This window comes from Tachypleus tridentatus, chromosome 1, assembly GCF_004210375.1.
Source record: "Tachypleus tridentatus isolate NWPU-2018 chromosome 1, ASM421037v1, whole genome shotgun sequence".
Taxonomy (NCBI): domain Eukaryota; kingdom Metazoa; phylum Arthropoda; class Merostomata; order Xiphosura; family Limulidae; genus Tachypleus; species Tachypleus tridentatus.
The window spans coordinates 130,364,035-130,385,448 of NC_134825.1; the positions used below are offsets into that span (position 1 = coordinate 130,364,035).

Genomic DNA, 21,414 nt, shown 5'->3' on the forward strand with positions numbered 1-21,414 from the left:
GTTTTATTGCATCACAGGCCTACAAATTGTGTTTGTTCTTACCAGTCAAATTACATAATTAGGCCTAGATGTAGGTTTTTTTCAGTAGCCGAAATGTACATCTTTAATATAGGCGTGCTTCTAAGTTTTTCAATCTAAGCGATAGTTCATAAGTATCAGTCAGTAGGCCTAAGTATACATGCAAGTATTGTGGCAACAAGATTAGTCTGTGACTGCATGTTTACAGCTTTCAGGTTCACGTAATCAGAGATTACCAATTTGCAAATTGAACAGTCCACATAAGTGGTTGCAAAAATCATCCCCCCCATCGAGTGTAAAAAATCTACACCCCTGCTACCAGTAAATTCTGACAGAGTAACAATATGAACTTAGCACTGTTAAGCACATAAAGGAATTTTTAAAATGCACTGGTTTTCTTTGCTTTGAATTTCATGCAAATCTACATGAGGCTTATCTGCGATAGCCTTCCCCAATTTAGCAGTGTAAGACTAGAGGGAAGGCAACAAGTTTCACAACCCACTGTCAACTGTTAGGCTACTCTTTTACTAACTAATAGTGGGACTGACCATAACATTATAATGTTTCAGTTAATCTTACTATTTGTTGATAAAAGAGTAGTAAGTAGTCCAAGAGTTGACAGTGGGTGATGATGATAACTAGCTGCCTTCCCTGTAGTCTTTAACTTCTAAATTATGGATACCTAGCATAGTTATCTCTCTTGCAGTGTTGTGTGAACTTTCAAAGAAACAGACTGGTACTGCATGTGTTTTGGTTAAGGTAAAACAATATTATATGCTTAACATGCACGCACGCTCACAGATACAGACAGACAAACAGAAAACTCATAACGTATCCTGGAATCCATATTATGAATAGAACATTGAATATTATGTGTGTATAACTCAAATGTATTGTAATCACACAAAATCCAAATGTTGTATATACTGTTACTACTTTCATCTGGTACACTTATTAGAGAAATCAAAAAGTCAAAAGATATTCCTAGAGGATACGGAAATTATCTTGTGTTTAAACAGAAAACATATAGTCCAGGCTATTAAACATTTAGATGCATTAGAATAAGTAGAGGAAATTAGTTGTAATTGCTGAGTATACATAAATTTCTCATGAAATTCATAGGTTATTGTTTTCAAAATAGTAAAATTCCATCAATGATACCTTCAGATGTGGTAGTATAAGGTTGTGTAGTCTGAGTCAACTGTTATACTTCGTCTAGCTTTATGTTGCATCTTGTTTTGAAAGTTCTGAACTTGCATAAGTATTTATATTTTAAAAAATGTATTTTGTGAAATAGCTAGTAGTTAGTTATCTAAATGTTTCTTTCCTAGCTAGCCAATCAGGACATGGAACACTTGATGTTCTCAGTTAATTTAGAGTCAGAATATTTATCAGATGCTGTCTGTGGCTGTAAATTGACCCATTTATGGATCATCTACATATGGTGTTTCATTTTTAACGTTGTTCTTAGTATTACATTACTTTCATACATGGCAGACTTTTATACTCATCATCCTTAAGTGCCATGCTTTGTGGTGTACACAGTCGTGTTCCTCCACCTACCCCAGTCCCAGACACCAGTCGCTTTCTTTTTGTGTGGTCACATTATTAATTTGTCTAGGATCTTCTCTCACTGTCTACCTCTACTTTTATACAATGAAGAATAAAAATTATTTATAATGCCAAACTGATATCTCTCAGAAAAAACAACTAATTCTCTGTGAAATGCAGCTTCTGAGAATTTGCAATGTTATGAAAGGAATACATTAGCAAAGAAAAACCAAATGTGGCACAACTCAATAAGTTTAAGATATTAGAGATATCCTTATTAACAACTGTATTTTTTAATATAATTCTTTGACTTTTTGTCCATTATATGACTGCAACTGGCTGTTGGTGTAAAAAGTTTTCAAAACACATTAGCACAAAACAAAGGAAGGATCACTTAAAATACACTGAGTCAATTACATATCCTACTTTTATGTCAGACTGATGTTCTGGCATCATATTCCACAGCCCTGAAGTTACCTGTGATGAAAGCCATGACAAATAAACATATTCAAGGAAGACTTCCCAACATATACTAATGTATACAAATCTATTTATAACCTGTTGGAATGGGTGTAACCTCACTTGAGGGAAAACTAAACAAATGTGGAAAAACAAATATAAGCTCTTTGAGACAAGAATTTTAGTATGTAATCTTTGTGTAAGGTAGAGTATTAGTGCAAAACTGCAAGTTTATAACCTTAATATATTGGGTTTATAAGGATGATGCTAAGTACTTTCAGAACACCTGAACAGCAATTTATAAAACCTAAATGGGTAAACCTAAGTAAAGATATAGTCTATACTTGTTACAGAAGGATAAAATATAATGGAATTTACTTTCCTTATAGATTGTTGCATTTTTAGTTCACATGTTTGATACATGTATGCTTTGGTAGTGAACTAGGGCATATTTTTGCAAAAGTGATTCTTGTGTTTTTGTTTCATTTAATTAAACTCAAAGACTCAAAAATTGTGCCACAAATAACCTCCATCTTCTTCACAATCAGTTTATTACCACAATGAACTAAAGTTTGAGGATTTAGTATGTAGAAGGATAAGTGCTATTACAGACTGGATAAAAGAGACAGAATTCTTTGCAAAGGTAGCAATAAACATTTTCCTCGTAAGGAAATACCACAGAAACAAAGGATGGCCAATATTGAACAGTAGGAACAATGACCATTAAAGTTAAGGAAATTAAATTGATTATGAATGCAGTGAAAATGAAAATAATAAATAAATATTTGGCTTCTGTATTATCCTTACAGAAGCTAAACATTTATTGCATGACTATTCTTTTTGCTAACATGAATGTGCTATGTTACTTTCATAATTTTCTTGTACTTTCTCCCTCTCCCTGTTTTGGTACACATTCACTGCATACTCGTGACAAGTTGTCCATGTGGAAGCATATTTCTTCTTTTAATATTCACTGCATATTCATCCTTATGTCTATATGCTGGCTTATCTTTCATTATCTACATAACAGACTTGTTGGTGGCTTTCATGTAAAGTCAGAACTATTAGGTGTGAATAAGAAATTCTTTACAAAATGTTATAAACATTATTATTTCTACAGTTTTAAATACTGCTTTAGGTATTGTAGTTATTGCTAGCCACTGATATTCTACTTTTGATGTAGTGTCCTTCACTCTTCCAATTATATACAACTAGTAATTCTAAATTAATGTACACTGCTGAAATAATGGATATTTTCACTAATTACCTTTGAAACCAAAGGATGGAATTTCTTTATGGTTTTACTCCTAGTGGCTATGCAGTAAGTCTGCAGGCTTTTGATGCTGCAACTTAGGTTTTAGTACCCATGATGGACAAAACACAAATAGCCAATAATATGCTTAACAACAATCAAACAATGAAACAACTTTTTGGTTTTACAGTAATCTTAATTCTTGAAAACTACCTATCACTCATTGTAATAATGCTTAAGACACTATAATGTATCTATCAAGTTGATAACTCTGACATCATTTCAAGTCGTCTGACTCATTGCAAGCAGGTTTGCAATGTTTTGCATTATGTTCTTCATTATTTTGCCAGACCAGAGAATATTTTAGAATTTGTTTTGTATGTGTATCATGTACAATTTCATTTCACCTTTTGATTTATATTCAATCCCATGTTTTTTAGAAGCTCTTTGGTGCATGTTATGTGAGACTGCTGCAGTATAAGATAAAGTCAATCCAGTTGTATCTCAGAATTTTTAGAGCTGCTGGTGCATACAAGAAACACATCTATTATAATTTCTCAAACTGGTTTTCTTTCCCCATGTTCACCAATATGTTCTCTCTCATTTTTTCAACTGCTGTTCCATTTGTTGACATACAAACTTTTGCTCTGACTAATATAAATTATTACCTGCTCCACCTAATCCTTTAAACAACATTGAATATCTGCAGCTAATGGTAGTCCATACATGAGATGTACAGGAAGCAAAATTTGTCTTCCAAGCATTGACATGTTTAGACTAAAACTATGCTGTTGATCACTATTTAAGTAAGTCTTAGTTTTCATTACTTATCAGATGATGGTCTGTGATCTAACTAGTTTGAATCAGTTTCACAAAGTTAGAAAGCATGTGCTTCAGATCTTGAACAGTCCACTTAGCCAAATTTTCAGCTGAGAATGGTAGGTGAAGTATAAGCTTTCACAATACTCTAGTGTTTATTTTTCTTGTTTAGTCACCAGAAATCTTCTCTATTGCTCCAAGCTCAGTGTTTAGATAATCTTTCAGCAATTGTATGAACTTGTATATCAATCTGTGCATAATCTTCACCCCACTATATGAAATAATCTATTACACCAGAAAGGATTACACCAGAAATGCCAAGGACTATTACCTGCAATATAAAACCTAAAGTTTTATTTGCATGCCAAGCAACAATCCAGCTAGATCATTGTACTTTAGATGCTTCTCTCAAAGCTTTGGTGTTTCATATTTCACATCCATTTATCAGTGATACTTTTGCAGTTTGTTTGCTTTATTGTTGCATTTGATATTTTACAGTATTATTTTAATACAAATATGGGCATTACACAAACTCTACTCTGATAGTGAGGAACTCAACATACATTTGCATGTTGCATGCATAGTTGATATTATACAGCAAAGTTGTACTCCTACAACATTGTTATCCACTGTGTGATAATAGCTTCTAATTATCAATCCTTATGAAATATCTACTAAAGGTGAAAGTCCTTGCTAAATACTTCAGAAGCAAACAGTTTTTTTTCATTATTGTATAATAATGATGTGGCTGAAGTCACCATCCTTTTAGTGTATGCATGCTCTATGTGCTCTGTACTATGCTGTGGCAAGAATCTCCTGATTCCATTAGAATGCATATCCAAATTGAATGGAACATTGTGTCAAATAAGCTAATACTAATGCATTGAACAGTACATAATTCAATGGCTGGAATGAATTAGCACAATCCTTTGTCTACCTAAGGTGTAAAACCAGATTTGACCTTATTTAATGCAGAAGATGGTGCTGCCATTGTAATGGGAAAGTTGACTACAAAGCATCCTGTGATATGACAAAACAAAGAATATTTCAGAATTACTTCTTAATTCATAAATTTGGCAAAGTCTCCTACTAACACTACTTTGGCAAAATCTATAAACAGACATTCCATCTCTACACACACTATGTCTGAGAAACTCTACAGGTGTTCACTCATGAGAACACATTTCACTGACTCTAGTTTCAGACATTGAAATACCCACTGCAACCTAAAAGGTGTATTCAAGCACCAATATCTATAAAAATATATAATATCTATATACGTATATAAATATGTATATACACACATACATCTATGTCCTTCAGCCACTCATATATATCTAATACATAACGTAAACCAAATGGCACAACACAAAAATTCATACATGTTTTCTAGAGTGCTGATAATAGTCTTGACTCTTCTTTCATCACTTAGCTGAAGTTACTAGTAACCAGGACACTATACCATCTAAATATTAATTTCTTCTTGGCAATATAAATCCATTGACAAGTGTCACTAACTTACTACCTTCATCCACCTGAAGAGTATTCAGAACTTCAGCATGCCTCTGTTATTTCTCAGAATTACAATGGGTGGAAACTGAGCACTTACTGAACCTAGAAGGATCTCATCCCTCAGAATTCATTTTATTTCAGTGTTGGCCCTATCTGTGATTTCCCAAGGTATCTTGCATATTTTCCAATTTTAAGATACACATTTCTGATATCTGTTTGATACTAGGTAATGTACCAGTGAGTTTTCTCATTTGGTCTACTTACAGGTAGTTTGCATACATTGATAACTATGTATTTGAATGTTGACATAAAGTAATCAAGGTGACATTAGAAACACTACCAAATGAAGTTGCCTCTCCATTCACCATATTAAATATTAACAGTAATTTCTCCTGACAACATAACTACTTACTTTTTATACTTAAAGAAATGTGAAGATAAATGCTTCATTAACAAAAATATCCTAGAGAGAAAGACTGGTAATAAGAATGAAAATGAATGTTAAACAAAATCTGTTATCAGTGGAATAGAATAAAATGCTTTATGTAACATAAAAGAGTCATACTTTATGAAAGTGTCAGTGTTTGATTACAGAAATATTACTAATAGAGACTTCACAACATGTCATGGCTCTTCCAAATCTTTCCAGAATCATTTTTATGATTCATAGAGGAGATTCTAAGAATTTTGTATTATTTTTCACACCAAGTGACAATAACAAGATTATTTAAAAAAAATAAGGCAATATTTGCTTCTTTACATCTTGATTAATTCCTACTGTTTCATTGAACTTAAACAAGATTAATCAGTTTTTGAGGTAGAATGCTAGATATTTTTTGTTTGTTTTTGTAAACAAATAGAAGATTGGGATGTGTGTAAGTGTTTAATTTTTGACACAGTAAAGTATAAGAGATAAGTTTATATAGTAAGATTCCTGAAAGACACTTTATTACACAAAAAACACTTTAAGAATTGCGGGTTATAGTATACAAGTCATTTGGTTTAACAGTATAAGAGATTAATTTGAAATTGACAGAATTGCCATATTTATCATGATTAGCCATACTCTGTACTTTAAACAGTATTTGAAGTTTTGTTTTGGGAGATAAGATTTGTGTCATTGTCATTTCCTGGCAGGGAATTCCTGCAATGTAGTTTAATCTTAGCAGCCCTGATTAACTTGTCATGTGATACTCCTTATAAAACCAACATACCTTGATTATCAGTAAGCAACTAATGCAATTTTTCTGTTTAGTTGAATTTGTTATAGCTTAATGATGGCTGAATTATTGTTTGTGTATTTCTAGTTACTTGAGTAATATTTTAAGAAGAATTGTTGAAACTATGGTATTTGTTCACATACAGATGTTATTAAAACGTTTTTACTTAAATATGTTTGATGTTTATGTGCTTTCAATTAAAATATAATACTAAAATATAATTTCAGATGAGACTAATTTTATTTTATGTATATGATTTTGTAACCATCCTTTTCTTATTAAGATTAACAGTTTGTTCATAAAACTTCAGTGTCAAGATTATTTTTAATTGTTCTTTTTCCCTTAATTTTTTCTTTCAAGGAGGGTCTCACCTGTATGTTGGTGTTTATCATTATTGCTGCCGTCCTTGGAATGTTTCAGTTTGGTTACAACACTGGAGTTGTAAATGCTCCTCAAATAGTATGTATTCTAGTTAACCTCTTAGAATGTTTCTGTTTTACTTACATAATCTTAAACAGCAGGGATTTTTTTCATAGTTCTCTCAGCTATTTTGTCAATAATATCAAAGGTAATAAGAGTGTTACAGAATATACCACAAATAAATTTAGATGTCACTAAACTCCCTCTATATATATCACTTGTTCAATTACACCATCACTTCCAGTTTGCATCTGAAGAAGAAGGGGCCACCTTTAAAAAGCACTTGGGTTATAGGATTTTCATTTCATTTCCCTAGAACTATAATGTCATTCTATGATTAGAATTAACTAATAATACATAATAGTATAAGTTTTTGAGTAAGTAAAATCCCAGTTGGTTTTTATTATAAGTACCAGGTAAAGCAATATTCAAAGGTTTGCTTGTTCCTTTACTAAGGGAACACAAAATAAAGTCTTAATGAAAACAACAAGGCTTTATACTTTTGCTAACAGGATTCAAGCTAAAATGCTTCTAGAATTTTGCTCCCCATTAGGTTAAAATATTGCCATGGTGATGTTTTTTCTCTCACAACCATTTTTAACAGAACAAGGAAGAGATTATGTGATCTTTAGTTTAATTCATAACTCATTTTAGTAAGCACAAATCTGAAAAACAATTCCAAAAAAATATGCTTCTCTAACCAGATGATAGTAATCTTATTTTAAGATGTATAACCTTGAACATATGAATCCACTTGAGGTTTCTCTTAAAATGTCCAATCAGTACTGGGTTTGGTTGACTTGGACCAAGACAAAATTGTTGTTGATGTATATCACTGTCAACCTGTGCAGTTAAGTACCAGGTAAGGAAAGACATAATGCTGTAGGCTTTTAGTTAAAATGAAACCAGTCAAAAATTAAATACACTTTTAAATGGAAATCTTTATGATTTAAGGTTGCTTGTATTGTAAGAATATCAAATTTTAAAGAATTCATTTTTTCTTGAAAATGAGTATAAGCAGTTCTCACATAATAAATGTATATGATTACCAAATATGTATTTTATCACTGAAATTAATTCAATAAAAGAGAAACTACTTTATATTTGAGTTATTGCTGTGCACAGACTAACACATGTATTAATCAGAACTGTTTACATTTAAGCAAGTACTTTTTAGAGAGAAAACCTCAGTATCTAGTATGAACTGTAAGGTGTAACAACTCAAATTAGCAAATAATTAAAAGAAATAATTACATAATTTCTCTTTATGTGTGAGTGGGAAAGTTCTCCTTTTTCCTACTGTTTTTTTTCAGGGACTCTTTTTGCATCTCAGGGTCCTGCTTTATAGTGAGTGTTGCCTGACCAGGTATACTTATCCTTAAATCTTCACTGTAAGACCTGTGTGTCTTTATATACCCATCTTGGATATGAGAAGTGTTCCACTTGTAGGTATTCTTCATCGTATTTTGCTTGATAAAGATCTTTGTCCTGGACTGTACACTCATGGATTAGCATGAGTAAAGCAGACAGGGACTACTGTCCATCTCAGATGAACTGTGTATTGTGGGTCTCAGGATCAGCTTGTTTTTCTAAATAAGGTACTGCAGTCACCCATCTTACTGTCTCCACTGCAGCATTCCTCTGAACTTTACAACATACAATACAGTTTTCCCCCCTTTTTCTGGTGGTGGTGTTCTGCCAGTTTAGATAGCATTGGTGCTCTTTTTTCTATGGACCTGTTATACAATTCTGGATGCTGTCAGGTATTGGATGATGTATTTTTGTTAGCATGCAGTTTGCCCATCCAGTGAGACATCCTTCTTCCTCCTGTTCTTTGAATGTTGGTTTCTGGCAGATAAGATGGTGGTTGAAGCTGCAGCAGCCATATGAGCCCTCACGTGTGTGGCCAAGTACTTTCTTTCTACCTCAGACTAGATGATACATTTCTAGTGCTATTTGGTGATGGACTGAAGATGTAATGTGACTTTGCTGTCAACCTTCCTATCATCTCCCAGATTTCAGTCTTCAGTGAACATGATGATGATTGTGTTGAATTTGCACACATTAGATGAGGATCCTTGGTGCAAAGACTAATCTTTTCTTCACTAATTCCTGTATCATGGATGAAAGGTAGAGGTTGCTTTTTCTACCATGAACTGGATATCATGGTATACCTGGTGTTGGTTGAGGCCAATCTCGTATTTACAGCATGATGAGTCTTAGCTACTCTACACTTGGGGTCCCTTAATTTCGTATATGTTTGACCATGTACCCTCCTCCTACTGTGGACTGGACAGTATACTCCCAATGCTGCTTGATGCTGGAATGGAAATGCACTCTACTTTGGTGTCTACCTTCCTACTGTTCCTTGGATTTCAGTTCTTGGTGGATATGGTGATGGTTTGGTTAGATGTGCTCTCATGATTTAGCTGGGGAGGTACATCCATTGATTCCACCTTACTGTGACACAGTTTTCACATGGGTATAGAGTGTACCTGGCAGTGGTGCAGTGTCCCACAGGGATGTTGCTTTCTATTTCTGTGCTCACTTGGGTGCTTTCTAAAGGGATCATCTTCTTTCTGGATCCTTCACCAACTCTTTGTGGAATTCTAACTATTTGTGAGAGGAAATAATATATCATGTTGGAAGTCAAAAGTTCTTTTAAACTTGAGATGTATTTCCAATAGATATCTCCTTTTATATTTTCCACCAAACAACAACCTCCCCACTTCCATCTTAGGTTTTGTTTGTACTGCTCAATCTCTAAGTGATTACGCTATGTAACACAAATTTTGTTCCTGGATAGCATGTGTTATTTCTTAATTGCTTGTGTTGTAAAAGTACAGAAAATGGCCATTATTCCCTTCAAACTTTGCTTTTGTGACCTGGATAATGAAATTTAGAAATTAACCTATTTTTTATGTAAAAACCGGCAAATTTGCACATTTTCATTTACATAAGGTCTGAATAAAACAACATATGAATCAAGATTTACATGTATTTATACTGAAGTTATACAAAAATGTTTAGAAGTGAATAGTGTTTCGAGATTTGAGACTGTAACGTAAATCACTTTCACATATGAGCTCCCAATTATAGTCTCCCATAATGTTTTAGTTATATGCTCCTTGGTAGCTGTGTTCAAAGTCCAAAGTATCTTGGTGGAAGTACTTGCCTTGCTCCTCTAAGTATGTTTCTATGTTCTTCTTGAATTTATCAAGATGAGTGTCAAGGATATGGACTTTCAGGGACATCCTGCAGCTCATTTTGCCATGGTTCTTCACCAGAGCCCCAACCAGTTCCACATACTTTTTAGCCTTGTGATTGCCCAAGAAACCCTGAACCACTGCAACAAAGTTGCCCCAAGCTTGTTTTTTCCTTTTTACTGAGCTTCTTGGGGAATTCTGTGCACTTCAGGATCTTCTTTATTTGAGGTCCAATGAAGACACCAGCTTGGACCTTTGCCTAAGACAGCTTAGGGAAGAAGTCTCAAAGGTACTTGAAGACTGCAGACTCCATATCAAAAACTGTGACAAATTATTTCATAAGACCCAATTTTGTGTGCAATGGTGGGAACAACACCTGGAGGTCTACTAGTGGCTTACACTTTACATTGTGCCTCCCCACAGAGAACTTGGTCCTTTGTTGCCAATGCTTCTTGTTTTAGTGCGCTGCAGTGTCCCTGCTGTCCCAAAGGCAGAGATAACAAGGACTTTGGTAAAGCCTGCTTGGAGACCCATCAGGAATGCCACCATTTTGAAATCACCTATAACCTTCTAGCCATACTCATACTTTTCAAGGCTTCTAGCAAGGTTTTGACGTTGTTGTATTCTTCTTTGATGTGCACCGAATGAGCCAGGGGAAGAGATGGATACTTATTCCCGTTATGGAGCAGCACAGCTTTGAGGTTTCTGGGTGAGCTATCAATGAAGAGGTGCCACTTCTTCAGGTTATAGGCAATTCCAATTATCTCGCACAGACCGGGATACATTGTGGCAGAAGCAGAGCCCATCTTGATGAGTGAAGAAGCTTGAAAAATGTCAGTGACGCTTCCCCTGATTTGCAACTGGCAAGTTCTACAACATTCTTGAAAATTCTTGTAAGTTCAAGAAAATTCTCTATCAGCTACTCAGCACTGAATCTACTTGGAATGTTCTGGGAAATGGATAAATTTAAAATTTTCATTACCCAGGTCACAAAAGCAAAGTTTGAAAAGAAAAATAGGTCTTTTCCATTTACTTTAGGCATAAGCAACAGGGAAATAACACTTTCTGCCTATGGAACGAGAAAAGTAAATATTTTGTTACATAGTGTTATGAGCTGCGCAGGAGAGAAGGTACTAGTGACAATAGGAGTTGTGTTGTTTGTGCTACACTCCTGTTGATGGAGGGTTGCTACATGATCATTTGCATGACAGCATGCAAATTCTCACCTGAGGGTAGGTGGGGGAGTATCAAGGCTAATATCGAGAAAATATTTGCACATGTAAAAGAAAGTATAAGTTGAAAAAAGCTATTTGTGAGAGGAGGTAAGTATCTAATTGAAATATGTTTTCAATGTTGGAAAATGTTAACATTTCCTGATTATAATTTTTATTTTCTTGGAGATAATTGTATCATTCATAGGTATTTTAAAGTAATCTTTTTTTGTGTTATCTTTATAAAGGAAATTAGCTTATTTTTTCCTGTTGTCTTATTTGGATTTTTTCCATGCTGCATGTTCAATGCTAAATTTTTGAAAATTTATAAAAAGGTGGCTATCTGTGTTAAGAATCAGTGATTTTACTTTAGAACATGTAGTTTGTTTGTTTTTTTCACTAAAATTGCAATTGATTCTTTTTAATTTTCCAGTAATTGCATCTTTCCTGGAAACCTTTGGATGATGGGAGTTAGAGCTAGGAAATATTATATTGCAGTGGCAGATTTAGGGGAGAAGGCTAGTCACCTTCTCCCTTCCAAATCCACCATTAGATTATATATTTTCATTATCTATCATTAAGATAATGTCATAAATACCTATACCCCTCATGTCATTCAAATGATTCAGGGTGAATTGCAGGGTTGGATCTTTGGAACTTAGAAAATCTAAATATTTGATTAAAGAAGAAGGGCCATGGTTTAATAGTCCAAATACAACATTGATCAGAACTGGTATTAGTATCTTTACACCATTTGTCAAGTGTTCCATTGTTGCAAAACCATGCATAAATGTTATACCATAAATAATAGTGACTCTATTACCCTTTCTTACACAACTTAATTGGAGATAGTTTGTTGTAGAAATAAAAATATCCAGTGTGAAGGATGAAATGCAAGATTTCTCTGATAGTGTCTGTTGTCAGTCTGTTTGCCTCCAAGTTGTTTTTATGCTCAGTATGAATGCATACACTGTATTGATGACATCTTCTCTCTGTACAGTTGAATAGTGGGCTACAGCATCCATTTTTAAAGAATAATGTTATGCTTGTCACTCTGTGAGATAGATTTGTGACTTGCTATAGTGAGTGTTATGTATTATTCATGTGTGCTGGAAGTAATTGAGTAAAAGTACTAAAATTGTATGCATAAGTCAAAACGGGCTTTCAGTAGCACAACCATAAGCTGAAACTATAGATCTTGGTGGAGTATCTGCCTTTTGTTCTTTTGGTAACCTCTGTAATTCTGAAATGCTGTATTAACAGAGTTTAAATTAAGCTAGAAGCTTTTTATAAAAGTTAAGTAATTTCTTTAGCAATTTTTTTTAGTGGGATTACTGTAAAGTATTTAAAATTATTTGAATTTTTCTTTTCATGCATTTTTCTGCTCACAACCACAAAACCGTTGCATTCATTCTGATTTTTTTATGAAAATGCTTTTATCTTTTTCTAAGTTTTTACAAGCTAATTGTTGTTGTAGATATAAGTTAGGCTTGGCCTGATAATGTTTGTTTTCATAAAACATCCTAATCTTTACCCTCACATTCACAATTTTTGTTTCATTATCTTTATTAGCATGAGGAGGTAGTCACTAGTATCAAAAAGGTTTAAAATTGGACATTTAAAAGCTACATAGTTTGTTACATCTATTGTTGAGAAAATATTAGATTTGGAATTGTCAGAATTTATGTTATCAGTTTCAGTGGTTAGTGTAGTAGAGGTTGATTTTCTGTTCTGTATGACAGTTGCTTTCACTGTTGTTTGTAGTAAACAAAGGTTTAGTCACTTCTCTATTTTCACAAAAATTGTTACATTGAATAGAATATAAAATAAAAAGTTTCTTTAAGGAAAGTCAGTGCATTTAAACATACTTGATTACAAAATGTTTTTGTTTTTATAAAACCATGTTCTTTAGCTAAAAGGTTCAAAGATCATGTGGTCATTTTCTGGTGTTGCTTTTTTTCTTGTTATTATATTTTCCTGGGTTATTATTCATAATGAAAGTTTCTGATTTGGTAGTTTGTTCATTGTATATACTTCATTTCTTACCAAGCCTTGAGTGATATTCTTACTTTTATGTGCATGAGATGTCTGTTTTAATGATCATGAGTTAAGTGAAAGAGAGTGGGAAACTTTTCTTGAGAGGTATTTGTTTCAAAGAAAATCAGAAATATCAGTAAAGGTTCTTTTAGGTTTCTTTCTTCCATTATAAATGACTTAACAACAACATTATTTCAAAGAATAAATGAAGACTAACCAGCAAAGCCAAATAATTTTAAATATCTCCATTTTTTTAGTTCAAGAGCTAATTATTTATTGTACACCTGAATTGATTATTCATCTTACATCTAAATCCATTATTTAATATACATCTGAACCTATTATTTTATGTACATCTGCTATTACCTTGATCTGCCCTCAACCTTTAAGACTTATCCACTTGAAACAAGAGATAGAAGAAACCAAGCACATCTGCATATAAATGTACTTTAGTTTTAATCAATGCTTTTCATATTTCTGCTAAATATCATCTGAATATAACATGCAATATATTAGTTAATTACAGTTAACTAACGCTCTGAATATTCAGCATCTTCTTTTTATAATCGGGAAGTTATGCTCACAGTTTAGTGTCTGTTTTAGTGACTGAATCCTACTATGATGTTGATTTTAAATGAAATACTGATTTACATAGAATATTATCTAAGAAAACATTTCAGATTGTACAAATAAACATCTTGAATTTATTTCTATGCCTACCTATATCCTTAATTTCAGAAGTTGTTCAATGACATCCTTTTCGGAGTTTTATTCATTTTCAAATAGAAGTGATAAAATGCTTACATTATTACAATTTTGTATTTTGTAGATTATACAAGAATTTATATCAGATATATACAAAAAAAGGACAGGAAATGATATTACAGATGGATTCAATGAACTTATTTGGTCTATCACTGTATCCATATTTGCCATAGGTGGTATGGTGGGAGGTATATCAGGAGGAACAATTGCAAATAGGTTTGGAAGGTGAGAACAATGTTTATTTGGATATTAGGGTTGAAAAAAGTTGTATTTTACTATGAATACCATATTTTATGGCATGTAAAATCCACTTTTGTCCTGAAAAAAAGTTTCTAAAAGTTATCATGTATCTATTATATGAAGTTAAAGAAACTTCATTTATCAGTTTTTCTCCCATAAGCTAAATTCTACCTAGTCTTTCCCCAGACAACTGTAGATTAAGATATAAAAATATGTACAAGAATATATGATTAGGCTTATAATTAATGAAGAAAAATTACTTAATATATGAGTGGATATATAATAAGTTGTATTAATCCAAATTAGCATCAGTATAGCTGAGCAACTCAACTGTTTCTTCACTGCTAAGCATTAAGTGTTTCTGAATTTTCATGAACATTACCAGCCACTACAGTTGTCTATTACAATGTGCAACAGTTCTTAAACTTCTCACATACAAAAAAACACCCTGACATTTTTCTTTACTGCCACTTGCAGTTTTTAAATTTTTCATTACTAAAGCTGAGTAAAAGGGTTTGTATTTCATTGAAATAAGTTTTTTTATGTATATTTTGTGTTTTATGTTATTTGTAGTAAATATTCAATGCTTTAATACACTCATGTTTTTTCCAAAAATATTCTTTGCTAAAATATGGGTGCATCCTATATGTCTATGTATCTTATATGCTGTAAAATGCAGTATGCAAATAACCACCTAAACAAGCATTTATGCATGTTATTTGCATTACATTGAGGTTTGTGTGCAAGAAACTAAAATTACCAAGTAATTAAGTTACTTGCCTTACACAAGTAGTAAAGCAAACATTGCTGGAAAAAATCTTGTAAAATATAAGATATGTATTCAGTTAACTCTGATTTATCATAGTTCAAATCATTGTATCATACTATTATAGAACTATTGCTTACAAGATAATGGAAAAACCTTTATATTATGCAGTGTGTAACTCCCCAACTTTGTGAAATTGTTATCCTATGTACATATATACTTGCAATAGGGGGTCAGGATTTTTCTGTTTCACCCCCATTTATTGTCATGGAGAACTTTATTTTACTCCATTCTCAGGGTGTAGATATGAGGTCATGAATATGTCTCAAGCAGATATAATACATGGTGCCATCTATATGAATGTAATGGTACTATGTGCTGTATGTCCATGAAAGTACTTCACAGGGTGTGGATATATGAGTGTTTGTGCAGGGTTTTTTTTACCACTACTTCACTTCTGTTGATGGATATTCACCAAATTTGGCAAGAATGTTTATTTGGTTGATGAGGAGATACACGAACATTTACAGTTTTGCTGTTTTTATGGGCATTTTGGTTTCTTTTTTGTAAATTATATATAAAGGAAACAGTTTTTCATGTTCTAAGATAACCTTTCATTAATCATAAATTTACATAACTTCAGTCCAGGGCGTGGGTACCCCAGCTAGTGAGTACAGAATAACCAATTTTATGTTTCACTGTCTGATGTATTTACTATAAAAATTATTCTTTATTATCAATAAGTATCAGACCTGTTCAACATAGTAAGCAAAACCAATGTTTTAGTATAAAAATCTTATAAAACAGTGCAAGAAATATAACCAATTAGGTAAATAATAGACTTGGAACATTAAAATCAATACTTTTTTTTCATAGTGATTAGTTATTTTCCTAGGTTCCCAGTTCAAAAGAGCCCAAAATTACAAATTATTGTTTAATTAAAAACTTTTAAAAAAGAGAAGTTGACCAGAGAGAAAAACAAGTTGATGAAAAGCTGATAAAATTTTGCATTTAGTTAGGTACCAAGTCAGAAATGCTTTTCCTTTAAATTTTATAAACTTATTTTTTTTTATGTTAAAAATAACTGATAATCAGATTGGCACTAATGAACATGCTAATTAATTAACTAACTTTTAAACAGTTTCAAACAATATGTGTGTATATATACATATATATATACAAGGCCTTATAAAAACCAAAGCATGTACAAGATTTCACATGTGGATACAAAAAATAAAACACTACAATCCTTGAACTCTTTTTTTTCTTTAATATTTTCTTCTACTGATTTTATGAGTTTTGGTCACTTTTCACAGTGTAATTTTATAGATAATCTGTAATAAAAGCTTTCAAAAACTATTTTCAGCTAATATTTATTTTTCAGAATGTCAAATATAAAATACAGTACTTGGATAAATCAACTACATTAAAATATACTAAAAAGTAAATTAAAGCTTATCTATTTTAATTTTTTTTCCATTTCTTAATCTTTTTTTCATTTAATTAAATCTCCCCAATGGCACAGCAGTATGTCTACAGACTCATGCCACTAAAAACTGGAATTTGATAGTCCACTGTGCAGTTTTGTGCTTAATTCCAAAAAACAAACATTTTATTTAATTAAAACTTTATTTTAATTGCACTTTCTCCTGCTACAAGGAAGCAGTTTATTTGCATATTTTTTAACAATTTAGTATCAAATAACCTATTTTACTTTCTCACCCTAGTTGTGATTTCTATTAATAGATTTTACCATTGCACAATTGTTACAAGCATTACTTAATTATTATTACTTTTGCTGTCTTATCTCTAAGACTATATGAAATACTTTTTTAAACCTTAACCTCTTTATATTTTATATGCTCAGAAAGGGAACACACAAAAGTATGGTTTTTTCAAAATCTTAAAGTTGCTGAAAATACATTCATTAAAATGTTTGTTGAATCTATTGAGTTTTTTTTAAAGATCTAACATGGAATTCATGTAAATTCATCTTTAATCTTACATTATCTGTTTCAACAAAATTCACACATTCTAAAAGATATATTACATTTCTATAATTGAATTAAGTAAAATATTAATGAAAAACTAAATATATTTATTATTTTTCTTTATTGTTTTTGTAGTTTTAATATAATCTAAAGTAAATAAACCACAATTATATTTTTCAAAAGGAAAAATACCTTCCTTAGAAAATTATTTTTAGGCTTATTCAATAATCTATATAAATTTTTAGATTGCCTTTTTAATAAAATAGTTACATTATCTTTGAAAACATCTTTCATTTTTTATATATACTATTTATTTTAATTTTGTATTAAAAATTAAATATCAGTATGTATATTTAAATAATGAGTCACTATGAGATGGTACAGATAGTCTAGTTGCTTTGTACTGATATGCGTAAATAATCAACCAGCCATTACAAAAGGTGTAATCTTTAAGTTTATTTATATCTCTAGTTGTATGTTTTTGTTTAAAAAGTTATTATTGCAATTTCAAAACTTCACAATGAAACATTTTATGGATAGTGGCACCAAACTAAAAACTTTTAGCTCTAGTAATCTATTAACTCTCATTTCTTTATTGGAAACTAAACAATGTAGTCTATTTGCAAGATTTACTGGAACATTTAATTTTATGTGTTTATTAAAGTTTATGTACTGATGTTGCTGGTTTATAAGAAATATTAGTTAGAAACTCCTTTTTTTTTCTTCTTCTGGTTAAACTTGTCCTTTTAAAATTGCTGTTAAGACATTGTTATTTCTTTGAAAAGTAACCTTAATTTTCTTTTTAATGAAACTTAAAATCCAATGTCATGAGTATTGCCCAATGTCGCAAAACAATCATCGCTGTGCAAAAAAGTTTAAAGATTAAATGTAAACCTTTTAAGATAAATTTTTATTGAACCTGTAATGAATTGATTCCTCATATTTATACAGAAAAACATTCCCCACCTTTAAGTCCATAGTCATACTGCAATAGTCAGATAACAGAACTACTACATCTAAAAAAAAAACCAAAATTGTGATTGTAATTTAATTTTTATGAAATTTTTCAACAACATCAAACTCATCTGTAATAATACTCAGAATATGAGATAACACGTTTTTTAATAGTATGGCCAGAAGATCACATAAATATTCCATAATGTTTTAAATTACCTCCTGCAACTGGTCTTTTCATAATACTAGAAGGCTCTCTGATATGGATTTATGAACTTTTTATTAACTCTTATGTTAATTTCACCTTAAATTCTTCAACAAAATTCATTAATTTGGTTTAATGAAATTTATGCATCTCATTTTATTTAAATCTTCAGTTCTTTGGTAAATCTTTGTACCATTTAAACATTTTTAAATCATGCTGTATAACTGTAGGTTGTAATTACCCATACTTTATCCACTTTTTGAAAATCATGGTAGAATAACTTAGTTTCTTTTGTGATTTCCATTCCTTTACAGCCAACTTATTTTAGTTTAGCTTTAAATAAATGAAAATAATTTTTCTATATTGTTTTTTCAGAACAGAAAACAGTTCCTCACTGCAGTTCAGGATCTATCCCTTTTATAATGTCAAAATTTGATTTTACTTTTAATTGGAATCTACCTTTATTTGAAGCATCATAAAAATAGTTTTCAAGTTTTGGTTTCCTAATAACTTCATGCACATTTTCTACTAATTATACTTTATTATTTACAATCTGAGGTCCCTGTCCTTCGTTCAAGTTATGAACTTTAAAAAGCATGTGAGTGGATACTCTGATAAACCAACCCCAAAATCTACCTTAAAAGTTTAGCTGTTTGAAGCAATCATTTTATTTCTGTTCCAAAATATCCTATGCTTTCAATTCAGTGATATATATTCCTGTGATGCAGGATGGGGGAATAAGTTGGTAGTCAATAACTTAGGAACTATAAGAATCTTTAATTCAACTTGGTTTTCAATCAGTTGGCTATATCTGTAAACATATTTCACTCTTAGATTTTTGTGTTTCTTTTTTTACTTTAATAAAATTGAATACCTTTCCTTAACAGGCTGTAAGAGTGGCTTATAGTTATAGTAATTATGGAAAATTAAATATTTAAGTTCTATTGCAAAAATGAGGCTTTCAAATAGAAACTAATTCTCACGGGCAGTGTATTTCCACCACTGTGTATCTGCAAGTTCCTAAAGATACAGGTATTAAAAACATATATCTGAAAAATTCAAATCTGTGAAAAGATACAGCTATATGCATGTATGAAACGAAATGCTTTGTATTATTATAATTCTTGATGCATAATTTTTAGGATGAAATCAGGTAAATTATATATATGCCATCATCCCTAATTTTGAACTACTGACTAGGTTAAAGGCAGCTAGTCTTTTTTTTTTTCTACAAGTACCTCTGCCAAATTAACAGTTTGATGCATTTTATAGTTGCCACAATAAATCTAGTGCACATTTATTATTTTTTTGGTCTTGATGTTAGTTGAAAGTAAAATTTCTTCAAGATGAAGAGGTATTACTACAATACAATTTTTCTGTCAGGTGTTGAAAGTATCATAACTAGTACTAATATATAATGTTTGGAATATGATGAGTCTGATAATTGTACTTTGTTTTTCAAACAGGAAAGGTGGTCTTCTTCTTAACAATATATTTGCAATATTGGGAGGTGCTTTAATGGGCCTCAGCAAAGTATCGCATAGTATTGAGATGCTCATCATTGGTCGCCTTATTATAGGTTTTAATTGTGGTAAGTTGATTCATACCTGTTGTAAAACATTTTTTAAATTGTAATAATGTCAAGTTTGTTGTGGCTCTTAGAAAGTTGGGTTAATATTTCTGCTTTCTGTAGTCCAGGTTGTCTGTCTATTTTAAGTTTTTTATTAGAACTGATAAAATGGCAACTTAGGTATAAAATTCTCAAAACAAAAGTAGAAATACACAGTTGGGAAAAGTGGATCTGTTTTTAAAAAATAAAAAATCTAGGTGTAAACATAAAAAATGACAAAGCAGCTCAAATAAGTCCTGGTACTAGTACCACATTAAAAAATAAGTTCTAGTACTCAGTACTGCTGAGTATTGGCTTCACTTCTGGAGCCACCCTTTACCAACTCTGAGAAGCATGAGTTATAGAACTCTTTCATCAGTGTTGGTGTTTTTGGTTCACAATGTTACATTTTTTATTCTTAATATGGTCACATAAGATTGATATAATACCATTTTAAGATTAAGAACAATTACCTTCCCTTAAAAGACTGTAAACAGTGGCCTATAGTTATATTTGGGGAAAATTAAAGATCTGAGCTCCTGCCGTAGATTTAAATTTTATTACAAATATGAGGCTTTCATATAGAAACTGATTGTATATTCCCACCACTATATAGGTCTTTTTTTTTCTACAAGTACCTCTGTCAAAATACCAGCATAATGCATTTTATAGTTGCCACAGTAAATCTAGGTGTAAACATAAAAAATGACAAAACAGCTCAAATGAGTTCTGGTATTAGTATCACCTTAAAAATATGTTCTGGATTGTGGAACATGTGTACATAACTTTTACATGCTAATATTATTCATAAAACATTTACATGTTTTCTATCGCACAGATGATTGGTTAATTGAAACTCATTTTAAAGGAAAGAATAAACATGTACCTGCTAATAACTAGAATACTAGAAATAGTTTGTAAGTGTGACAAAGTTAAACCTTTATAATATTTTTAAAAAATATCACCAGATTATACATTTTTTAGAAATAGAATTTGATTTTATACCTGTAAGCTACACGTTAATTATATCTATTTCAAAGTCTTGTGGCTATGACATCAATTAATAAGTAAATGTAATTTTGCTACATTTTGGAAAATTTCTTAAGACATTTTTTAATAGTATCTCTGTGCCTAAGTGACTATGAAGAAAGTCGAAAGACCTAAAATGCTAAAAATGTG

General features: G+C 31.5%; 1 protein-coding gene across 4 annotated transcripts in view; it reads left to right on the forward strand.

Annotated features, from left to right (window-relative positions):
• Positions 1 to 21,414, forward strand: part of Glut1 (Glucose transporter 1) — a 189,732-nt gene that overhangs the window by 142,472 nt on the left and 25,846 nt on the right. For all 4 annotated transcript variants that reach the window (XM_076452041.1, XM_076452051.1, XM_076452061.1 and 1 more), the window contains 3 exons: positions 7,192 to 7,290; positions 14,535 to 14,695; positions 20,093 to 20,217. In XM_076452041.1, the coding sequence (XP_076308156.1) occupies positions 7,192 to 7,290; positions 14,535 to 14,695; positions 20,093 to 20,217 (385 nt within the window). The remainder of the gene's footprint in view (positions 1 to 7,191; positions 7,291 to 14,534; positions 14,696 to 20,092; positions 20,218 to 21,414) is intronic.